This window comes from Siniperca chuatsi, linkage group LG4 (assembly GCF_020085105.1).
Source record: "Siniperca chuatsi isolate FFG_IHB_CAS linkage group LG4, ASM2008510v1, whole genome shotgun sequence".
Classification (NCBI taxonomy): Eukaryota; Metazoa; Chordata; class Actinopteri; order Centrarchiformes; family Sinipercidae; genus Siniperca; species Siniperca chuatsi.
In genome coordinates, this window is record NC_058045.1 from 32335651 (window position 1) to 32353476 (window position 17826).

Sequence of the window (17826 nt, forward strand, 5' to 3'; positions counted from 1 at the left end):
ACTCGACAGAAACAAAATGAAACTCACCAAAACCGTCTTGGTTAGTCTTTAAACTGTTCCAACAGTCATCAGCTCTGGTTTGGTCAAAATAAATCCTTAATCCACCGAGTCTGGATGTTATATAATATTCTGTCTCCACACGCTGTCGCTGCCTCTCTGATGCCCGACCTCCCTCTCGCTGCTTTCCCGCTTGACGCCCCTGTCCCCGCCTGAATGGTCGGAGCCGCTGTAAACCACCTCTGTACTGTATTCACTGTAATCAAACTGGCCTCCGTCGGTCTCGGATGCTGCGTTCGGTCCCGGTCCGGCTGTGTTCACTGGAGGCTGCTGATCCCGGTTCCGTTGCCCACTCGCCCGGCTCTGGTTCTGGTGCTCAGTCGGCTATTAGGGCCGCTAAGTTAGCAGCATGACTAACTGTGCTAACTAGCTAACGGCAGTTAGCAGCAGTTATGACTTGATATGTGATGTGCTGCCCCCTATTTATTTAGAGTATGAATTCAAAAGGTGGGGAGTAGTCTCAGTTCTTACATATTATGCAGAATGGCCTATTTCAGAATAATATATATTATATCACTGTGTTATAATTATTGATGCATTAATGTGTTCGTCACTTTAATGCTGCAGCTGGTGAAGGTGGAGCTACTTTTAATGCTTTTATATACTGCAGCTCGATCTATAATAATATCTATAATAATATAATTTAAATGTACTTAGTTACTTTCCACCGCTGGTTTCGTCCAGTTTGATTGACAGTAGCCTGGAAACACGAGCGATAGATCCCACGACTCTCATCAGATTTTGATTCAAATGTTGCTGAATGCTGATTGGTGCGTGGAAATACGCGACATCAGCTTTTTCCAACTGAGCCCCGCCCACTTCAAACAGGTGAGAAGAGCTCCGAAAAAAGTCAAATGACAAAAACTGCTCAAACTTTGATTAAATTAAATTGTGTGTTGATGTAGGAACCCGATCGTTCAGAGCATGAAGCTGATTGCTGTGAGGCCTTTGTATTATATATAAATACTACAATATTATTCAATAGACTTCATGTCATCCTGGAGGTTAAGAACCTTATTGCAGCTTTAGTCATGTTTAACATTTATTTTCTTTTACCATTTGATTTATTCAAGTAACTCTTCACTCGTGTGAGATTTGAATTAATTTCTCTGTTAAAGTCAGACATGTTTCCCTTTGTTTGACTCGAGGCTCTAAAGACGGGGGGGGGGGTCGTGTGCTGTACAGACTGTGATTTTGTGATATTGGGCTGGATAAATAAAAAGTTTAAGTCCATTTTTTCCACCATGACAAGAATGAAACTGGAGAAAAATAGTGAATCTTGTTACACGACAACGGTTAAATTTAAACTACAGTACAACAGTTTTTGAATCAGTATCGGCCTTCAAACCGGAGCTCAGACGGTGTTTCAAACACTCGCTTCACTTCGATCTTCACTTTAAACACGACTGAATATTTAGATAAAAACACTGAATTCTGCTTATTTGTGGCAGACAAACATACAAACAGTATATAAAATAAAACACGTCCTCCCTCGGCCTTGACGGCTTCTGTTTCCTCCAATCATTGTCAGTGTTAGCCATTAAATATTTATGTGTGTCTCCCATCACACACGCACACACACTTTCTCTGTTAATCAATATTAGACGAGGTTTCCTGACACAGAATAAAACCCTCACTGTTCAGTTACTGTATGTCCCGTAAACATCAACACAAATCCAAACATCACAATTCATTTAGAAAGATTTCAATCAAAACATTCGCTGTGTTGGATGGAATCGATTTTGTCAAATTGTCATCTAAAGTGCTGAATGTTTTGTCTTTATAAGTGTTGATTTTTCATTTAAACCCTTGATTTACATGTTTGATTTAATAAGTGCTGATTAGAGAACTATGTGACTATGTGTAAGGTGGCCGTTTAAAACCATATAAATTGTTAAAACGCCTCCGGTGTGCGTTGAATATCCTGTACAGTTCCTTTCCCCAATACCTCATCCTGATTTATTTTATGTGATTTTATTCACAATTGAAAATATTCCATTACTATTACAGGTACTGCAGCCACATTTTGTCTGAAAAGTCAAAGTAAACAAGCAGTTAACAAATCATAAATACAATTATTCATAAAATGGCTCATTTCATTATCGAGTCAAAAAAATGTATTTATTTTATTTCTGATTTTGCAGCCAGTTCTGGTTTTTATGATTGCAGTACTCTTACTTGTAATGGAGTTTTTTTATTCTGAGGTGTATTCGTGTTAATCTGTTTTGTAGCAGAAGATTACTGAGGGACGTATCTGAGTTCATTTACTCATGTAGAGTACTGAAGCACAGTTCGAGACTTATAGAGGCAAATATTGTGCTTTTTACTAAAATACTTCAATTAAATGCAGTTGTTCATAAAATGTCTTCTTTCAGGCTGCTGCGAAAAACAAAATCTTTTAAATTGGAGATTTTAAATGAAATGAAAAAATTGTACCTTTTAAAATTTTTGGGATTTAAAGAAAAGAGTCTCTGTTTTTATCAGGTCAAGAACTGCAGATTTTTCTTTTCAGACGTCCCGAGAAGTTGAGATTTCGGAGACAGACGATCTCTTCACCTGACAACAGCTGTATGTTATCATCTTATCTCATGTTTTAAATGTCACATCTGGAAAGAAACTATTAAATATGTAGATAAATAAAGTGGAAATACTCATCTAACTGTGTACTTGAGTGCTATAACTGAGTAACAGCCAACAGATGAACATGAATGCGCTTCAGGGGCTGAGCGGCCTCAGCGCTCACAGCATCCTCCTCCTCTTCCTCCTCCTCTTCCTCCTCACAGACTCCCGAACATGAAACATGGACTCGCCTTTCAGTTGAGAGATTACACTCTCCCTCCGTGTTATTATAGCGAGCGCACAGAGCTTACACTGATACACACTCCCCGTGTTTGTTGCTGTAGGATCAGGATCAAATCCGCCCGCTTCAAAAGAGAAGCAACTCGATCTGAAATTTACACAATTAATTCCTCAAAGATGCCCCAAGAAAATTTAAAAAATGTAAAAGATGTAAAAAAAAAAAAATGTAAGCTTCTTAGCTGCTGATATTCTCTCAGAGTCGGGGCTGAAATTGAACAGCTTCCAGCTTTTCCCTCCTGTTTGTCAGAGCAGCTGTTAGAGCTCAATAGGCAGCTTAATGCTACCTACTCATCCAGTGTGTGTGTGTGTGTGTGTGTGTGTGGTAAAGAAAACATGTAGTTTGATTTATCTGATGACATGCTGATGTTGTTAAAAAAGACCTGCTGCTCTCTGCAAGCAGTTCGACTCTCCTCTCGTTGGAAAGTGAATCGTGTGTGATGGGGGGCCGACTCAACTCTGCCTCCAAGAAATTACGTTTATATACAACTAATGTGTAAATACGTTGTTTTTTTTAAAGAAACTTAATGCCGACCAGATTTGTGACTACATCACGTCTCTTCTGTCACTTAAACCTTTTAACTACACGATCCAATAACTAATGAACCTCAGGTATTTCGTGTGTACGCACTAATGTTGGCAGAACGGGTTTCAGGTACTCTGCACCTTTCAGGTGAAATAAACTGCAAACTGGCCTCAAACCAGCTTCTTTTAATCCCCTTGGAGATTTAAAAAAAAATGTATCTGATGTTTTTTACGACTCTTGTAAATGTTTTTATTAATTCTTTGTCGATTGTGGTTGTCTGGCCTTATTGATTGTGTTTCTGTCTGCTGGTTGTCTCATTATGAATGTTCTCAACGAGAGAACCTGATTAAATAAACTCGTTAATGAACTTATATCTGACAAGTCACAAAATGTTGAGACTGAACGTGTCAGTTAAATGTTCACTGACGACGTATTTCATTAGTATACACCAAAATATCAGATCTTGCGGCACAATATCAGCTGGCCGTGACTTCAGCATCATTAAACTGTGATCTGGTTCTGTTTAGACTCACAGCTCTGGTTTAATACAGAAAAATGATATTTGGCCCACTGACTTTATTAAAATGCAGTTCTTGTGAATGCTAGGTGTCACCATATGTGTAGATAGGCTGCAGGCTCTTTCTTTACCAGTCATGATTAGTGCCGAGTGTTATGCTGCCTCGGTATATATATATATATATATATATATATATATATATATATATATATATATATACCGGGTCACTAAACGTAGCCTGTATTTCCAGTTTTCGAGTATTGGAACAGGGCGATCGCGTGAGTAAAGCAGTTTGCTTCATTATCCTCCCAAAATATGAAGAGTTAGGCTATAAAGATGATAACTTATGGATCAAGAAGTGTTTTTATTTAACCTAGTGTGATAATTGCGTTGATGCTACATGTATATTATTTTTTTTTACAGTAAACAAAGAAAAATCTACATACGAGTTTGTAGAAACACGTACGTACTAACACTAACGGGCACTAAAAGTTGTCTAACTACAACCAAACTGCAGCAGCAAGTCTCGCCAAACTCTGCAGGCGGCGGGAAAACTAGCCATAGGCTAACATGCTAACGTGCTAACAGAGTCTGTCTGACTCTGGTACATGAACGAATCTGACAAACCCCGAAGTTCCAAAATGGTCTCTTCAGTATTCTTCGGCGTATGAGCTGCAGTTCGGCAGGTACAGGAAGTGTGGCGAGTACAGGTTTGTAGTCTCAGCAGTGAGTGCATACAGCTACGGTAAGCCCAAAGGGACAAAAAAAAGTAGCATCTAGCTGTGAAACTGCAGTTTGCAACCATTTGAACACCGCTCGCCTCGCCCTCCCCTTCCAAGCGTGTAGGAGAAACTACGGTGGCCATGAAACTTGCGAAAAACGTGAACGGCCCTATCTAGAGCCAGTGATTGTGATTTGTCCGTTCTGGGCTACTGTAGAAACATGGCGGCGCAACATGGCGGCCTCCGTGGAAGGGGACCCGCTCCCTCTGTAGATATAAACGGCTGATTCTAAGGTAACGAAAACACAACGATTCTTACTTTCAGGCGATTAAACACTAATGAAAACATACTTATAAATATTATATTTCTGCCGACAGCTGCTCCTACATGTTCCACACTGGAGCTGTAAAGCTAAACTTTCTGTCCCACAGTACTGAGGGAGTTTGTAACACTGTTTAAGGTTGTAATGCTGTTAGTTTGTAACATATAAAAGCTGAGCAGGCGGGAGAAGGTGAGCGGCGTCATGTCGGACTTCAGAGCGCGAGCGTATGGCTGTTCCCCGGAGGAAGTACTTACCAGTGCAGACACGGTACAAACCGAACTCGCAAAAGTCTCAGTAGAAAAGAATCGTTGGTTCATTTTTGGCCGGCACTGTCACAACCACCGGACACGGCGCGGCGGCGTCAAGACAGAGAGAAGTGGACAGTGAATGCAGGAGATATCCTGGTCCATTTTATCCATCGCCGTGATGAAGGAAAACAACATGAGAAGACATTTTGATACGAGTCCTTTAAGTCCTCCACGGGTAAAGAGCGGGACGAGAAGGTGAGACTATCGGCCCGTCTGCTCAGCAAAGGGAATTTTATCGGGTTGACCACTCAAATGCTACAAAGGTTCGCTACGAGGTGGCTAAACTGATAGCACGGTTTATAGACGGAGGGTCTCTCCACAGCAGTGATGGAAAGTACATTTACTCAAATACTGTGCTTAAGTACAATTTTGCGGTACTTGAGTATTTCCATTTAATACTACTTTATAGGCCTACTTCTACTTTACTACATCTCAGACGGAAATATTGTACTTTTTACTACATTTATCTGATTGCTTGAGTTACTTTGTAGATTGAAATTTTGTTTAGTTCTAACACTGCAAAAATCTTCATCTTACCAAGTAATTTGTCCATTATTGAGTCCTTAAAAGTCTCCTTTTTTATTTAAAAATCTGCCAGCGCAGGGAGATAATTTCACCCTGTTTTATTAGAAATCAACTGGTTTTACGTTTACGTTGTGGTTTTTATGAATTTTCTATAATAAGGTGACATTTTCTTCATTCTGTCTTCTTTTAAGATTCTCACTCATTTCTAAAAAGTTCTTCAAACAGATTTCTGTTCATGTTGAAATAATCAAATTAGACTTGTTTCACTTATTTTAAGACAGAAAGAAGAAGAAGGAAGAAACATATGCAGGACTTTTACTTGTTGAGTATTTTCACTTGCCCAGCAAATGGACTTGGTAGAAAGCTCGCCAGCTTCATTTTGGACACCAGTAAAAACCAGTAAAATTTCTGTTTTGAAGTGTTTGGCATTTCCTGGCATATTCCAGTGAGAAACGGCAGCTATTAGGAGTGATAACGCTAACACAGACACACAAAGTTAGCTCTACAGGAAGAGAGAAAGGAACTGCGAGTGTCTCAAAACAGCACAGAAGCCCCCCCATACATATAACGCTAACGTAACGTTAGCATGAAATTTCTGCAGTCCGACTCCTGCACAAGTTATCAGGCGTTAAGCAGGAACCAGCAAATGTTTTGAAACGAGAAACGATTCACCGGTAAAATAGTTTCGTAATCAATAAACTGTTTGTAGCTCTAAATCAAAGAAAAAAGAAAAATCCTGATTTCTGTGAGGAAATTTACTCATTCAAATTCAAATGTTTCTGCAGACTTCACGGTTAAATTTAAGACTTTTAAGCTCTTTTTAATACCACATAGGATGACATTTAATACCCGCTTCGCCATCATACCGGTCAAAGTATGAAAGTATGACGGAAAACCAGTAGGGACGATATGACCTGGAATTATTATTATTATATCAAATCCTTTCAGTACATCCCAACAGGAAATAACAATTTCTAGTGATATAATTAATTAAATTAACGCGACCTGGTAAGCAGCAGAAAATGGATAGATGGATGGATTAACCAATTAAAAATGATTAATTCATTTAAAGTTATAATCCTAAAAAAAATTAATGAAATCAAACCGCATTTTGAAACTATTTATGGTCGGATTTCCTCTGCGGTAGCCATTTAATGTATTTACGCTCAGTAATTACCTCTTTATAAAGTAGTTCTCATGTTAGTGGCGGAGTCCGCCATTCCCGCTCTGGATTCAGATTAGCTTCACACATACACGAGGGACAGGAAACGATGCAACACGTAATCTAGTGTTACTGTTTGTAATGTGATCTGATTGATATCAGCCTCACTGTTTACTGTTCTCTCTCCTACAGTCGTGTCACGGCTGGATTACGTTACGGCTAATGCTAACACAGCGTTTCTTAGCTATAGTAGCTAGCAGTAGTGACAGTGTTTGCTGCAGGTCTGATGGCAACAAGCCTGTTGGGAGAAACCTCGGTGTCCTGTTTGATAGCAATTTATGTTTTGAGCAACATATCACTTAGCTCGTCCAGTCATGTTTCTATCACCTCAGAAACATCGCAAAAATCTTAGTGATGCAGAAACTGTTGTACATGCTTTTATCTCCTCACGCCTCGATTACTGTAACAGCCTGTTCACTCGTCTTAATGAAAAAACTGTGAAACGCCTGCAGACTGTACAGGACTCAGCTGCTCGGCTGTAAACCAGGACCGAGAGGTGCGACCACATCGCACCTGGTTCAGCCTCTTTACATCGGCTCCCTGTTGGTTTCAGGACTGATTTTAAGATCTTGTTGATTACTTTTAAGGCTCTTCATGGCTCCAGACTATATTTTAGACCTTGTAATCCCTTATGAACCTTCAGGTAGTCTGAGATCTTCGGCAGGGGTCTCCTGTCTGTCCCTGAGTCCAGGATGGAAACTAAGGGGGACAGAGCTTTGGCCATCAGGACCCCGAGGCTCTGGAACAACCTGCCCGAAGACATCAGGCTGTCTGAGTCAGAGTCTTCGTTTAAGTCTCGTCTCAAAACACATTTTTATCTGAAAGCAGATCCTGATTTTACCTGAACTGTTTATTTTATTGCTTTTGTGTATTTTATTTTTTATTTCTTTATATTTCATCATTCACTGTGGTGTTTTATTTCTCTTGTTGTGAAGCACTTTGTACTCTGTTTTGATAAGTGCTCTATGAATAAAGTTTTATTATTATTTATTATGGTGAACGGCTTAGTTAACGGTTAGTTTAGAGGTGTCTCCTGAAGGCCCGCAAACACACAGAGAAACATCTTATAACCAACATTACTGCCGACACCAGCCAAAAGACAAGATTTAAGACTTTTTAATATCTTCTAAAGCTCCACTGGGACTGGATTTATGTCTGTAGGGGAGGTGGGGTGAGTTCAACGTCACCTGCTCTGGTCAGTGATTTTAATTCGTCTGTGGGTCATTCTTTAGCCCCCCCCCAGTAATAAGCACAGCCGTAATCCCCTCCTGTTTAACTGGCCGCTCCTCCTGTCGTTTAAATCCCGTCCGGAGCGACGTCCGTGAATTTTAAAGTGGATCTCTTGAGTTTTGTCCTTCTGCTGCGTTTTAGCAGCAGTTAACTTTTGTATCAAAATAGAATAAGTCAAAATGTTGCTGCCAATCTGATTGACGGACACGCGCTAACACCGACATACCGGCCTGTTTGGGAGCCAGAAAACATTAAAGCCAGCAGGAGAGCGAGAGCCTGTAAGAGCCCCTCGGATGTGCCGCTGTGATGGCAGCTACAGCTCGGTGCTGCTGTTCTCTTTTTGTTTCCGTTTAGCCAACCTGTCCCCATTAACGGTAGCTGAGTTAGCTGTTAGCTAAATGGACGTACAGACAACTGTCACTGGATTACTGTGATACTCTCCGGCGCCCCCCCCCGGGGAAGCCTTAGTCTCTGTCCCGCCGAACTTCCTGTCATTTCACCGGGGTTAAAATGCCGTCCTGAGCGATGAGTTAAATTACCGACGAGCACAGTGAAGATTTTATTCCCCACCTCCTCCTGTGATGTTCATCCTGTCCGAATGGGGCTTTTTTTTTGCTTTTTAAAACTATGTCAGACCTTTAGATGCCCTGGTTTAACTAACTGTAATGTTTCTCTAAACACTGCAGCTGACAGCTTTTCGTCTCATTAAAAATTATTTTTCCTGAGCAGCGGTGTGCAGCGGTGTGCGGAGCGAGCCGTGATTTGAGGCGTAATTTCCATTGAAAAATGGCAGTCTGTCAGTTCCGTATTAATAAAACTAGCTTTTAATGATACTTCATGTTCTGTGCAGAAACGCACTACAAAGATTACATCTTATGAACATAGAAAAACGCCGTCTAAAAGTGAATATTTTTTGTTTCTAAATAAAAGTCAGAGGCCTGTGTGGGGCCTTTTGTCTGCGTTTCATAGTTTTCTTTGATATCCAGGACGCTTCAGAGGAGGATCCCTCAAACTCCGTTCGGTCCCAGAAAATAAAGCGTTTAAAGGTCCCTCGGGTCTACACGTTCGTCATGCCCTTCTTCAGTTCGTGCAGGTCCAGCTGGCTCTGACTGCGTAGTTTGCAGTCTCTGGCCATGGCCTCGGCTCTCTGCAGCATCGTCTGGTGTAATCCGTTTAAATGCGTCGCGGAGGCCAAGTGTGAGCCGGGGCTGCCGGGAAGGGGCCCCAGAGGGCCGTAGCTGGAGTATCCGGGGATGAAGGGGGAGGTGTAGTAGAGGTGTCGCGGCAGGGCGGGGCTGTGTGGGAACGGGGTCCGGGGCGTGGGCGCGGGGTGGGCTGGGGCCTGCTGCTGTCCTGCCCCCCCGCTCTGTGAAGAGTCATTAGATCCTTTATTTTTGTCCGAAGAGGTGGCGATCTCTGCCAGGGACCACAGTTTGGGTTTAGGGGCCGGGTTTGGCCCCTGGATGGCGTTGCAGGAGTCGACGTGCTCTTTAGACGGCGAGCTCGATGTGCGCTCCGGCTCTGACACTCTGACTGTCCCCGGCGGTGCGTTTTGGGGAGGGGCCCCTAAGGAGGTGGGGCCCGGGATGCGGGGCAGCCTCCTGTCCCCGGAGTCTTTAAAGTCCGGATCGGCGAAGCCTCGGTCGGTGTCGCTGCTGCTGCCGCTGTCCTCTCTGTACGTCAACACACAGGCGTCTCCAACCGAGGGGGGGCGACGGACAGCTGGAGGCAGCAGGACAGGAAGAGGTCAGCAGGACAACACACACACACACACATATACACACACACACACACACACACACACACATATATACACACAGACACACACACACACACATATATACACACAGACACACACACACACAGACACACACACACACACACACACATTTATACACACAGACACACACACACACAGACACACACACACATATACACATATACACACAGACACACACACACAGACCCACACACACACATATACACATATATACACACAGACACACACACACACACACACATATATACACACACACACACACACACACACAGACCCACACACACACATATACACATATATACACACACACACACACACACACACACACACACACACACACACACACACACACACACACACACACACACACATATATACACACACACACACACACACACACACACACACACATATACACATATATACACACAGACACACACACACACACACACATACACATATACACACAGACACACACACATATATACACACAGACAGACACACACACACAGACACACACACACATATACACACACACATATACACATATATATATACACACAGACACACACACACACACACGTATACACATAGACACACACACACTGACACAGTGACAGAAACACACAAATAAACATAAACGCACACACACACACACTGATATGTAGGGCTACAATTAATGATTATTTTCTTGATTAATCAATTAGTCGTTTTGGTTTGTTTTGCTTTTAAAACAACAAAGAGTTTCCCTTCGGGGATCAATAAAGTATTTCTGATTTCTGATTCTGAACAACCTTCTTAACACACTTCTCCACATGTTCACCAAACAAACAAACAAACGAACAAACAAACGCAGATTCAATCTGACGCGAAACGTGAACGTAGAAACACAACACAAACAAAATAAAACGATTAGTTGATCAATAGAAAATTAATCAGCAGCTATTTTGATAATTGATCATTTGAGCCAGAATACGTGAATATTTTCATATTTTCACAGCAAACTGAATGAAAGTGAATCTCTCCGGGTTTTGGACGTCACCATACTTCACCACTCTCTGACACCGTATTACCGTCTGATCTGATTTTAGCCCTGAAAAGATTTAGATCCAAAAGTTACAAATCTTTGAACCGTAAAATGTCCGTTAAAGCGTCCCTCAGCCGACGGGACGTCTTCGAACAGAGGACGGATATATAAGCGGTGGTGAACAAGTATATCTGAAGTGCTTGTACTTCACTTGAGCATTTGCACGTCGTGCTGATCCGTTTACTGACTCGTGTTTTACATTAAAAACACGATGAGCTTAAAAATATGATGCATTGTAATAAACTACCAAGCAGTATGTTCAAACTGCACATTAATGCACGAGGAATAATAATCTAATAATTAATAGTACAGCGCTCATTGCATCACGAGGACTTTTACTTGCAGTTAAGTGTTTTTATGCTGCAGTACTTTAACCGTAGCATCGGTTGTTTCTACGCTGCTCAGTTCTTCTCGTCATCGATCAATCTGCTGATCGCTTTCTTGCAGCCTGACGTCGTCGGGTGTCATGACTTGTTTGACCAACAGTCCAGAACCCAGAGAGACTCAGTCGGAGGAGACCAAGGAAACCAGAAAAGACTCACATTTGAGAAGCTGGAGCCAGCAAAGGCTTTTGCTTTAAAAAAACGATTAAATCGATTTCTGGCGGTTGATTTCCTGTCGATCGACTAATCGATTAAAGGGCCGGCCGCCGCGGCTCTGCGGCCGTGCACAGAGCTGCCTCCTCTCACTCACCGGCTTCGCTCTTGGACTCCGGCTCGTCGTTATTCGGCTTCATCGGCTCCTCGTCCTCGTCGTTGCGCTCCAGGTCGATGTTGTCCTCCTCCTCCTCGTCCTCGCTCCTGTTCCTGGGGGTCCAGGTCATCTTGTTCTCCTTCTTCAGCCTCCGGCGGGCGTTGGCGAACCAGGTGGACACCTGAGTCAGGGTCATCTTGGTGATGATGGCCAGCATGATCTTCTCCCCCTTGGTGGGGTACGGGTTCTTCCGGTGCTCGCTCAGCCAGGCCTTCAGCGTGGCCGTGGCGTCCCGCGTGGCGTTCTTCCTGTAGGTGGGGTCTCCGTAGGGGTAGGGCCCCAGGGCCCCGAACGGGTGGTAATCTAAGGAGCCGGAGATGCCCGAGGACGGATCGTACCCAGGACTCTGAAACACATGAACATATAAAACTCTTACATCTCTTTCTTCTGTGTCTGCACGACTCCTGCCTGCAGCTTTAACGCTCGTGCGCTGAAGCTGTTTTCTTGGCAGCTCTCTCTGAAAAGAAGATTCCTAATCTTAATGGGACTAACGCGGTTAAATTAAGGTTTAATTTAAAAAAAAACACAACCGGACAAGCTAAATTGAATTTGCAAACAGCACTGTGGAACCAGAAGGAGGCATCACAAACAAAACCCTCCTTTTAATCACATTATTATTAAATTTCAACACTTTTCTTTAGAACATTTTAATCTTTCGAATTAAAACTGAAGCACTGACTTTTTAATTAGATTATATTATGTTTATATTAATTGTGCTTCGCTTGCTTCAGGTAATTCTTGAATAAACAGTAAATAAAGAAATATGTGTCCAACACCAAGAGCGTAACTGAGGTTTCCTCGACAAATTTTTTATTTTAAAACTCAGATTTAATTAAGAATATCAGAAAAAAATAATCTGATAAAATGATTTCACGGAGAAAGAAAACAATTCAATCTCAATTTGAAAAGTGATTTTTTTTTTCTTACAGATCGAAACACAGTTCGAGGATTTTAGCGCTGATATTATATTATTATTATTATTTCACTCAAATTTCGACACGTGAAATTATACAGATACACACACACACACACACACATATATATATATATATATATATATATATATATATATATATATATATATATATATATATATATATACATACATATATATATATATATATATATATATATATATATATATATATATATATATATATGTATATTTAAAACAGATTTCTTGCAGGCAGTAACTCCTGACTGAGAAGATGCTGAACAGTTGCATGCAGCTCAGAGGAAAGTGTCCCACAGTGACGTTACTTTGGTTTAACACAGACTGGAACCCGAACTTGCACCGACCCGCTCCGGACACTCACCACAAAGGAGTTGAGGGTCGCGGCGGCCCGGGGCTCCCCGCCGTACGGGAGGTGGGAGTTGAAGCCGGGAGAGGTCGCTGATCCCGAGTACGGAGCGAAGGCTGAGCCCGAAGAGGAGCGGCCGAGCTCCTCCGTCCTCGGGCCTAAGATGACCCCGGAGCTGAAGGACGGGCAGGAGTGCAGAGCCAGGGACACGGACGGCTGGAAGAGGAAGCCCTGAGGGTAAGCCATGACGGCGCGCACGGAGCCGGACTGGTAACGCACGGGCGAACTCACATCGGAGAGCGAAAGCGCGCGTCTCCCCGGGACAGCAGAGGAGAGGGACGAAGAAGAAGAAGAAGAAGAAGAAGAAGAGGAAGAAGAAGAGGAGGGAAGAGCAGGTTTAAAAACGGAGGAGCATCCAGGAGCATCGCAGGTGCTGCTGGGTTTAGTTTGTGTGTTTCTGCTGCAAGTTTTCCACTTCCGCTGCGGCTGAACTGATCACCGCTGAACCTCCGACAGACTGAAGAGAGAGGGAGGGAGGGGGAGGGAGGGAGGGAGGGAGGGAGGGAGGGAGGGGGGAGAGAGAGAGGGAGGGAGAGAGAGAGAGGGAGGGGGAGGAGAGGAGGGGAGAGAGATGGGGAGGGAGGGGGGAGGGGAGAGAGAGGAGGGAGGGAGAGAGAGAGGAGGGAGGGGAGGGAGGGGAGGAGGAGGGAGGGAGGGGAGGGAGGGGGAGGAGAGAGAGAGGAGGAGGGAGGGGGGGGAGAGAGAGAGAGAGAGAGAGGAGGGAGGGAGGGGAGAGAGGGGGGAGGGGGGAGGAGAGAGAGAGAGGAGAGAGAGAGGAGAGAGAGAGGAGAGGGGAGAGAGAGAGGGGGGGAGGGGGTCCCCTTGCTGCTGAGGCTAGCGGCCCCTCAGACACAAACACACCTGGCAGCCAAAAGAAGCAGAACATGCGGCCGCTGCTCGACAGGTGAGGCTCAGGTGAACTTCCTGTTGGACATCCAGGGAAACGAGGAACGTTTACTTCAGCGAGGTCAACTCTGTGATCTCCGCGGAGACGGAGGCGGGGCCGATCCTGCTGATCAATATATATCAACAACAACACACACGGTCGCGTTTCCATCACTTTCAGGGATCAAAACTCAACGATGTACGTTACGGGGACTTGCATTTTGTCCCCATAAGGATGGCGAGTCCCCGCAATGTGACTGTGTAAACACATTTATGTCGAGGTCAAATTTAATTATAATTATAGTCAAAGTGCTTTAAAACAACAAAAGATTATCACAAAACAAAGCTACGTGTCCCCACAACATTAGTAACACACACACATTTACATTCATTAAAAAAATGTTGCAGTGTTTATATAGTTATTTATTACAATTATTATCTATATATGTATATTTTTAATAGCACAGTTCTAATGTTTTTACGTCACACATATATAATATATTTCATATACAAACACTCGGCTTTCAAGTGTTGATTTATTATTATTACCCAGGTGTGTTTCATTTAAAATGTCACATCAAACACACATTTTTGCTAATAAATAAAACAGCGGGGGAAGAAGCTCAGTAAAAGTCCTGGACTCTAAACGTTACTTCAGTAAAAGTGCAGAAGTATTATGTATTAAAATGTACTTCAAGTAAAAGCACTCATTGTGCCGAACGGCTCCTTTCACAGAGTTATATAGAATATTATATTCTTCTGCTTTTATAGCTAACAAACACGTGTCAGAGCATGTTAATGTTGTACTTCGTCACACTTTGCATCCTGCTGGGTAGATTAGTAGTAAAGTACTGCAGCGTATTGTGTGTGTTTTTACGTTTAAAGTAACCAGTAACTATCAGTGTGAAATAAATGTAGTATAAAGCGAAAATACTCAAGTACAAGTATGTCAAAGTTGTACTTAGTTACTTTCCACCGCTGTAAATTAATATATATCATAGCGTTTGCTGACTTGCACAATTACCGAAAGAAAAGCTTTATTTATTTTGTGACGGCGCCCCCTGCTGTTCTCCCGTGGGTGTGAATATGATGCTGTTATATCTGCGCGGTTGGGCATTACAAATATTTTGTAATATAATAATAATAATACAAACACAGGACTTTCTCCCGGGGGGGACCGGGGTGCGAGTCCTGTGCGAAACCAAAAATCATCAATGCGGAGAAAGCCAACATTTCGGGGTCGGTTAAGCCTCTGACCGGGGGCAATGAACTCTGGGAAATGTGAGCTGGCCTGTAGTTAGTGATGCAGCTGTGGGACGTTTCAGCGTCTGCGTGTGGAAACAGGCGGAGCGGCGTCTGCAGAGCCGGCTGCGGCGGCTGCAGCGTCTGCAGAGCCGTCTGCAGAGCCGGCTGCAGCATCTGCAGAGCCGGCTGCAGCATCTGCAGCGTCTGCAGAGCCAGCTGCGGCGTCTGCAGAGCCGTGTGCAGAGCCGGCTGCGGCGTCTGCAGAGCTGTCTGCAGAGCCGGCTGCAGCATCTGCAGCGTCTGCAGAGCCAGCTGCGGCGTCTGCAGCGTCTGCAGAGCCGTGTGCAGAGCCAGCTGCGGCGTCCGCAGAGCCGTCTGCAGAGCCGTCCGCAGAGCCGTCTGCAGAGCTGGCTGCGGCGTCTGCAGGTCTGACAGGTCCTACAAAGCACTGAATTCACTTTCTTAGAAGGAATTAAAGAGAAACAAGTCAAGTTTCATCCAAATTTAGTGCAAATTTTAAGAAAACGGTCCAAAGGAAACCCGACTCGCTGCTCGTCTCCGCCCGCTGCTGCTGCTGCTGCGAGAACACGAGCTCATTGGCTGATGGAGGTGAACAGCTGGTGGAGCTGCTCCTCCTGCCGCTGCCGTTAAAGCGTCGCAGAAGAGGACGCAGTGAGATGACGTCATTAAAAGCTCAGACGATGGAAACATGACGTTTCTGTCGGCTTCATGTGTTCGTGTGAGGAAGGCTCCAGCCTCCTCATCGCTCCACACAGCTGATGCTCTCCGCTCTTCAGGCTTCATGGACGCCATCATTTATTCTCTCAGTCTGGTTCTGGTTTCATCCACAAACAGCTTTTACTCCTCACACAACAGGAAACTCTTCTTACACATATTTTTTTTATTTCCGATGTTTCCACTCAGGATTTTTTTAAGCTGAAATTGAAAATGTGCATTGAAACATTTGGACACGTACTTCAGATAATGTGCAGTGGAGGTGGGCGATGACACAAGATCTGATACCAAGTAATACCAGAGAGACTATCGGTATTAAAATCAGAATCACTGATATCATTGATCATCATTAAAAGCAGCTGCTGTAATATGTAAGGGAGAGAAATGTGTCATTAAAACACAACTAATACGGTGATCGCCGTGCAGCGGGGCCGCATCACGCTGGTCCTGACACTCAAAACAAGACTCATTGGTAGTTTAGACACTTTCTTCGAACACGCAGTGATGTGTGGTGGAGCGTGAGCAGTCTGATGCCCTGAAAGCAGCGCAGTAACGCTGTAAATCCTTCCACGCTGTAAACCTGCTCTCTCCTGCTTTCTCTCTCAAACTCATCTACAAACAGCTGCCGAAGTGTTTCCGCGCTAACGTTGCTCCTCTCAGGTGAGGTCGGCGTGTGTTTAAGCTCAGCTCACACAGCCACAGTCTAATCTGATTTGTGGGTCCTATAATTAGAAGAGCAGGGCGACTGAAGGAAGGCTTTCCTCCCAGCAGGAGAGGAGTGAAAGTCCGGTCACTCTTCAAAACCAGCCTGAACTGCGTCTTTCTCGGTCTGTTTATGATGTTGTCACCTCGCGGCTTCTCTTCTGGGTGAACAGAGTCGGCCTGTTCTGCAGGACGAGGCTCTGCAGCAGGGATCTCCAGATCTCCAGGTAAGAGCAGAGTCAGCCGGCCGAGCTGACGCCGGCTGTCAGGAGCTTCACTGATTAATTACTGTTGATCCTAATTACTAAACTGTCCAGCAGCTATTTAAGGTAGCAGGCAGATTGTCTCAATTTGTGTTTTTCTTTCCATAAAGTAGAGCTGCAGTTATTGATCAATATGCTGATCATTTGCTTGATTAATCATCTGGTTTAAAAAGAACTACAGAAAACGATGAAAAATGCTAATCACAATATGAAAATGGTCGATTTTGTAACTCTTACATTCTTATTATTTATTTGTTTTACTTCTAGGGATAATTTTGTTCTAAGTTTTGGAAATATACTTCCCATGATGCTTTGTGGGATGTAAACAGGAAGTATAATGTTGCCATGGAGTCAGAGAGTTAGAGCTACAACTGGAGCCCCATTGTTTCAGCCTGTATGTGTTCACATGCAGTCAGACTGTCCCGTCAGAGCAGCCGAACCAGCAGTCAGCAGCTCCTGTCTGCAGTGGACCCGTGGACGGACAGACAGCTGTCTCTGGATCACTGTGAGACTGAAGGAAACTTAGAAACAGCAGGATTCTCAGGCAGGTTCTGCAGTTAGAAGGAGCGTCTTTTTTCCAGGATTTCTAAGTGGATTTCTGTTCAGTTTGTTTGCGATGGACAGAGACAATGATATCCCGAGGAAGTGAAAGTCACACCGAATCTAAAAATATGTGTTTGCGATGGACAGAGACAATGATATCCCGGGGAAGTGAAAGTCACACCGAATC

At 43.7% G+C, this 17826-nt stretch overlaps 2 protein-coding genes across 3 annotated transcripts in view; one reads left to right on the top strand and one right to left on the bottom strand.

Annotated features, from left to right (window-relative positions):
* Nucleotides 1-4952: 4952 nt before the first annotated feature.
* LOC122874409 (ankyrin repeat domain-containing protein SOWAHC) overlaps nt 4953-17826 on the top strand; it is a 71411-nt gene continuing 58537 nt past the window's right edge. Inside the window, exon 1 of one of the 2 annotated variants that reach the window (XM_044192240.1) lies at nt 4953-5503. The gene's annotated coding sequence lies outside the window, so the exon portion shown is untranslated. Of the gene's footprint in view, nt 5504-15921; nt 17061-17826 lie in introns of those variants that run through there. The other variant, XM_044192243.1, reaches the window with a different exon arrangement.
* On the bottom strand, nt 9081-13723 carry LOC122874408 (iroquois-class homeodomain protein IRX-5-like). Its single transcript, XM_044192238.1, has 3 exons — nt 13222-13723; nt 11846-12251; nt 9081-10007 (listed from the first exon to the last, which is right to left on the bottom strand). Exons 1-3 carry the CDS (start codon nt 13450-13452, stop codon nt 9343-9345), a joined length of 1302 nt encoding a protein of 433 aa, XP_044048173.1. The 5' UTR covers nt 13453-13723; the 3' UTR covers nt 9081-9342.

What these genes read in the sequence shown, in the direction of transcription:
- LOC122874408 (XM_044192238.1), bottom strand. Translation starts at nt 13,452, where the DNA reads ATGGCTTACCCTCAGGGCTTCCTCTTCCAGCCGTCCGTGTCCCTGGCT. An exon ending in CGACCCTCAACTCCTTTGTG is followed by an intron (nt 12,252 to 13,221) that starts GTGAGTGTCCGG and finishes CATGTGTTTCAG; the next exon opens with AGTCCTGGGTACGATCCGTC. An exon ending in GGAGTCCAAGAGCGAAGCCG is followed by an intron (nt 10,008 to 11,845) that starts GTGAGTGAGAGG and finishes TGCTGCCTCCAG; the next exon opens with CTGTCCGTCGCCCCCCCTCG.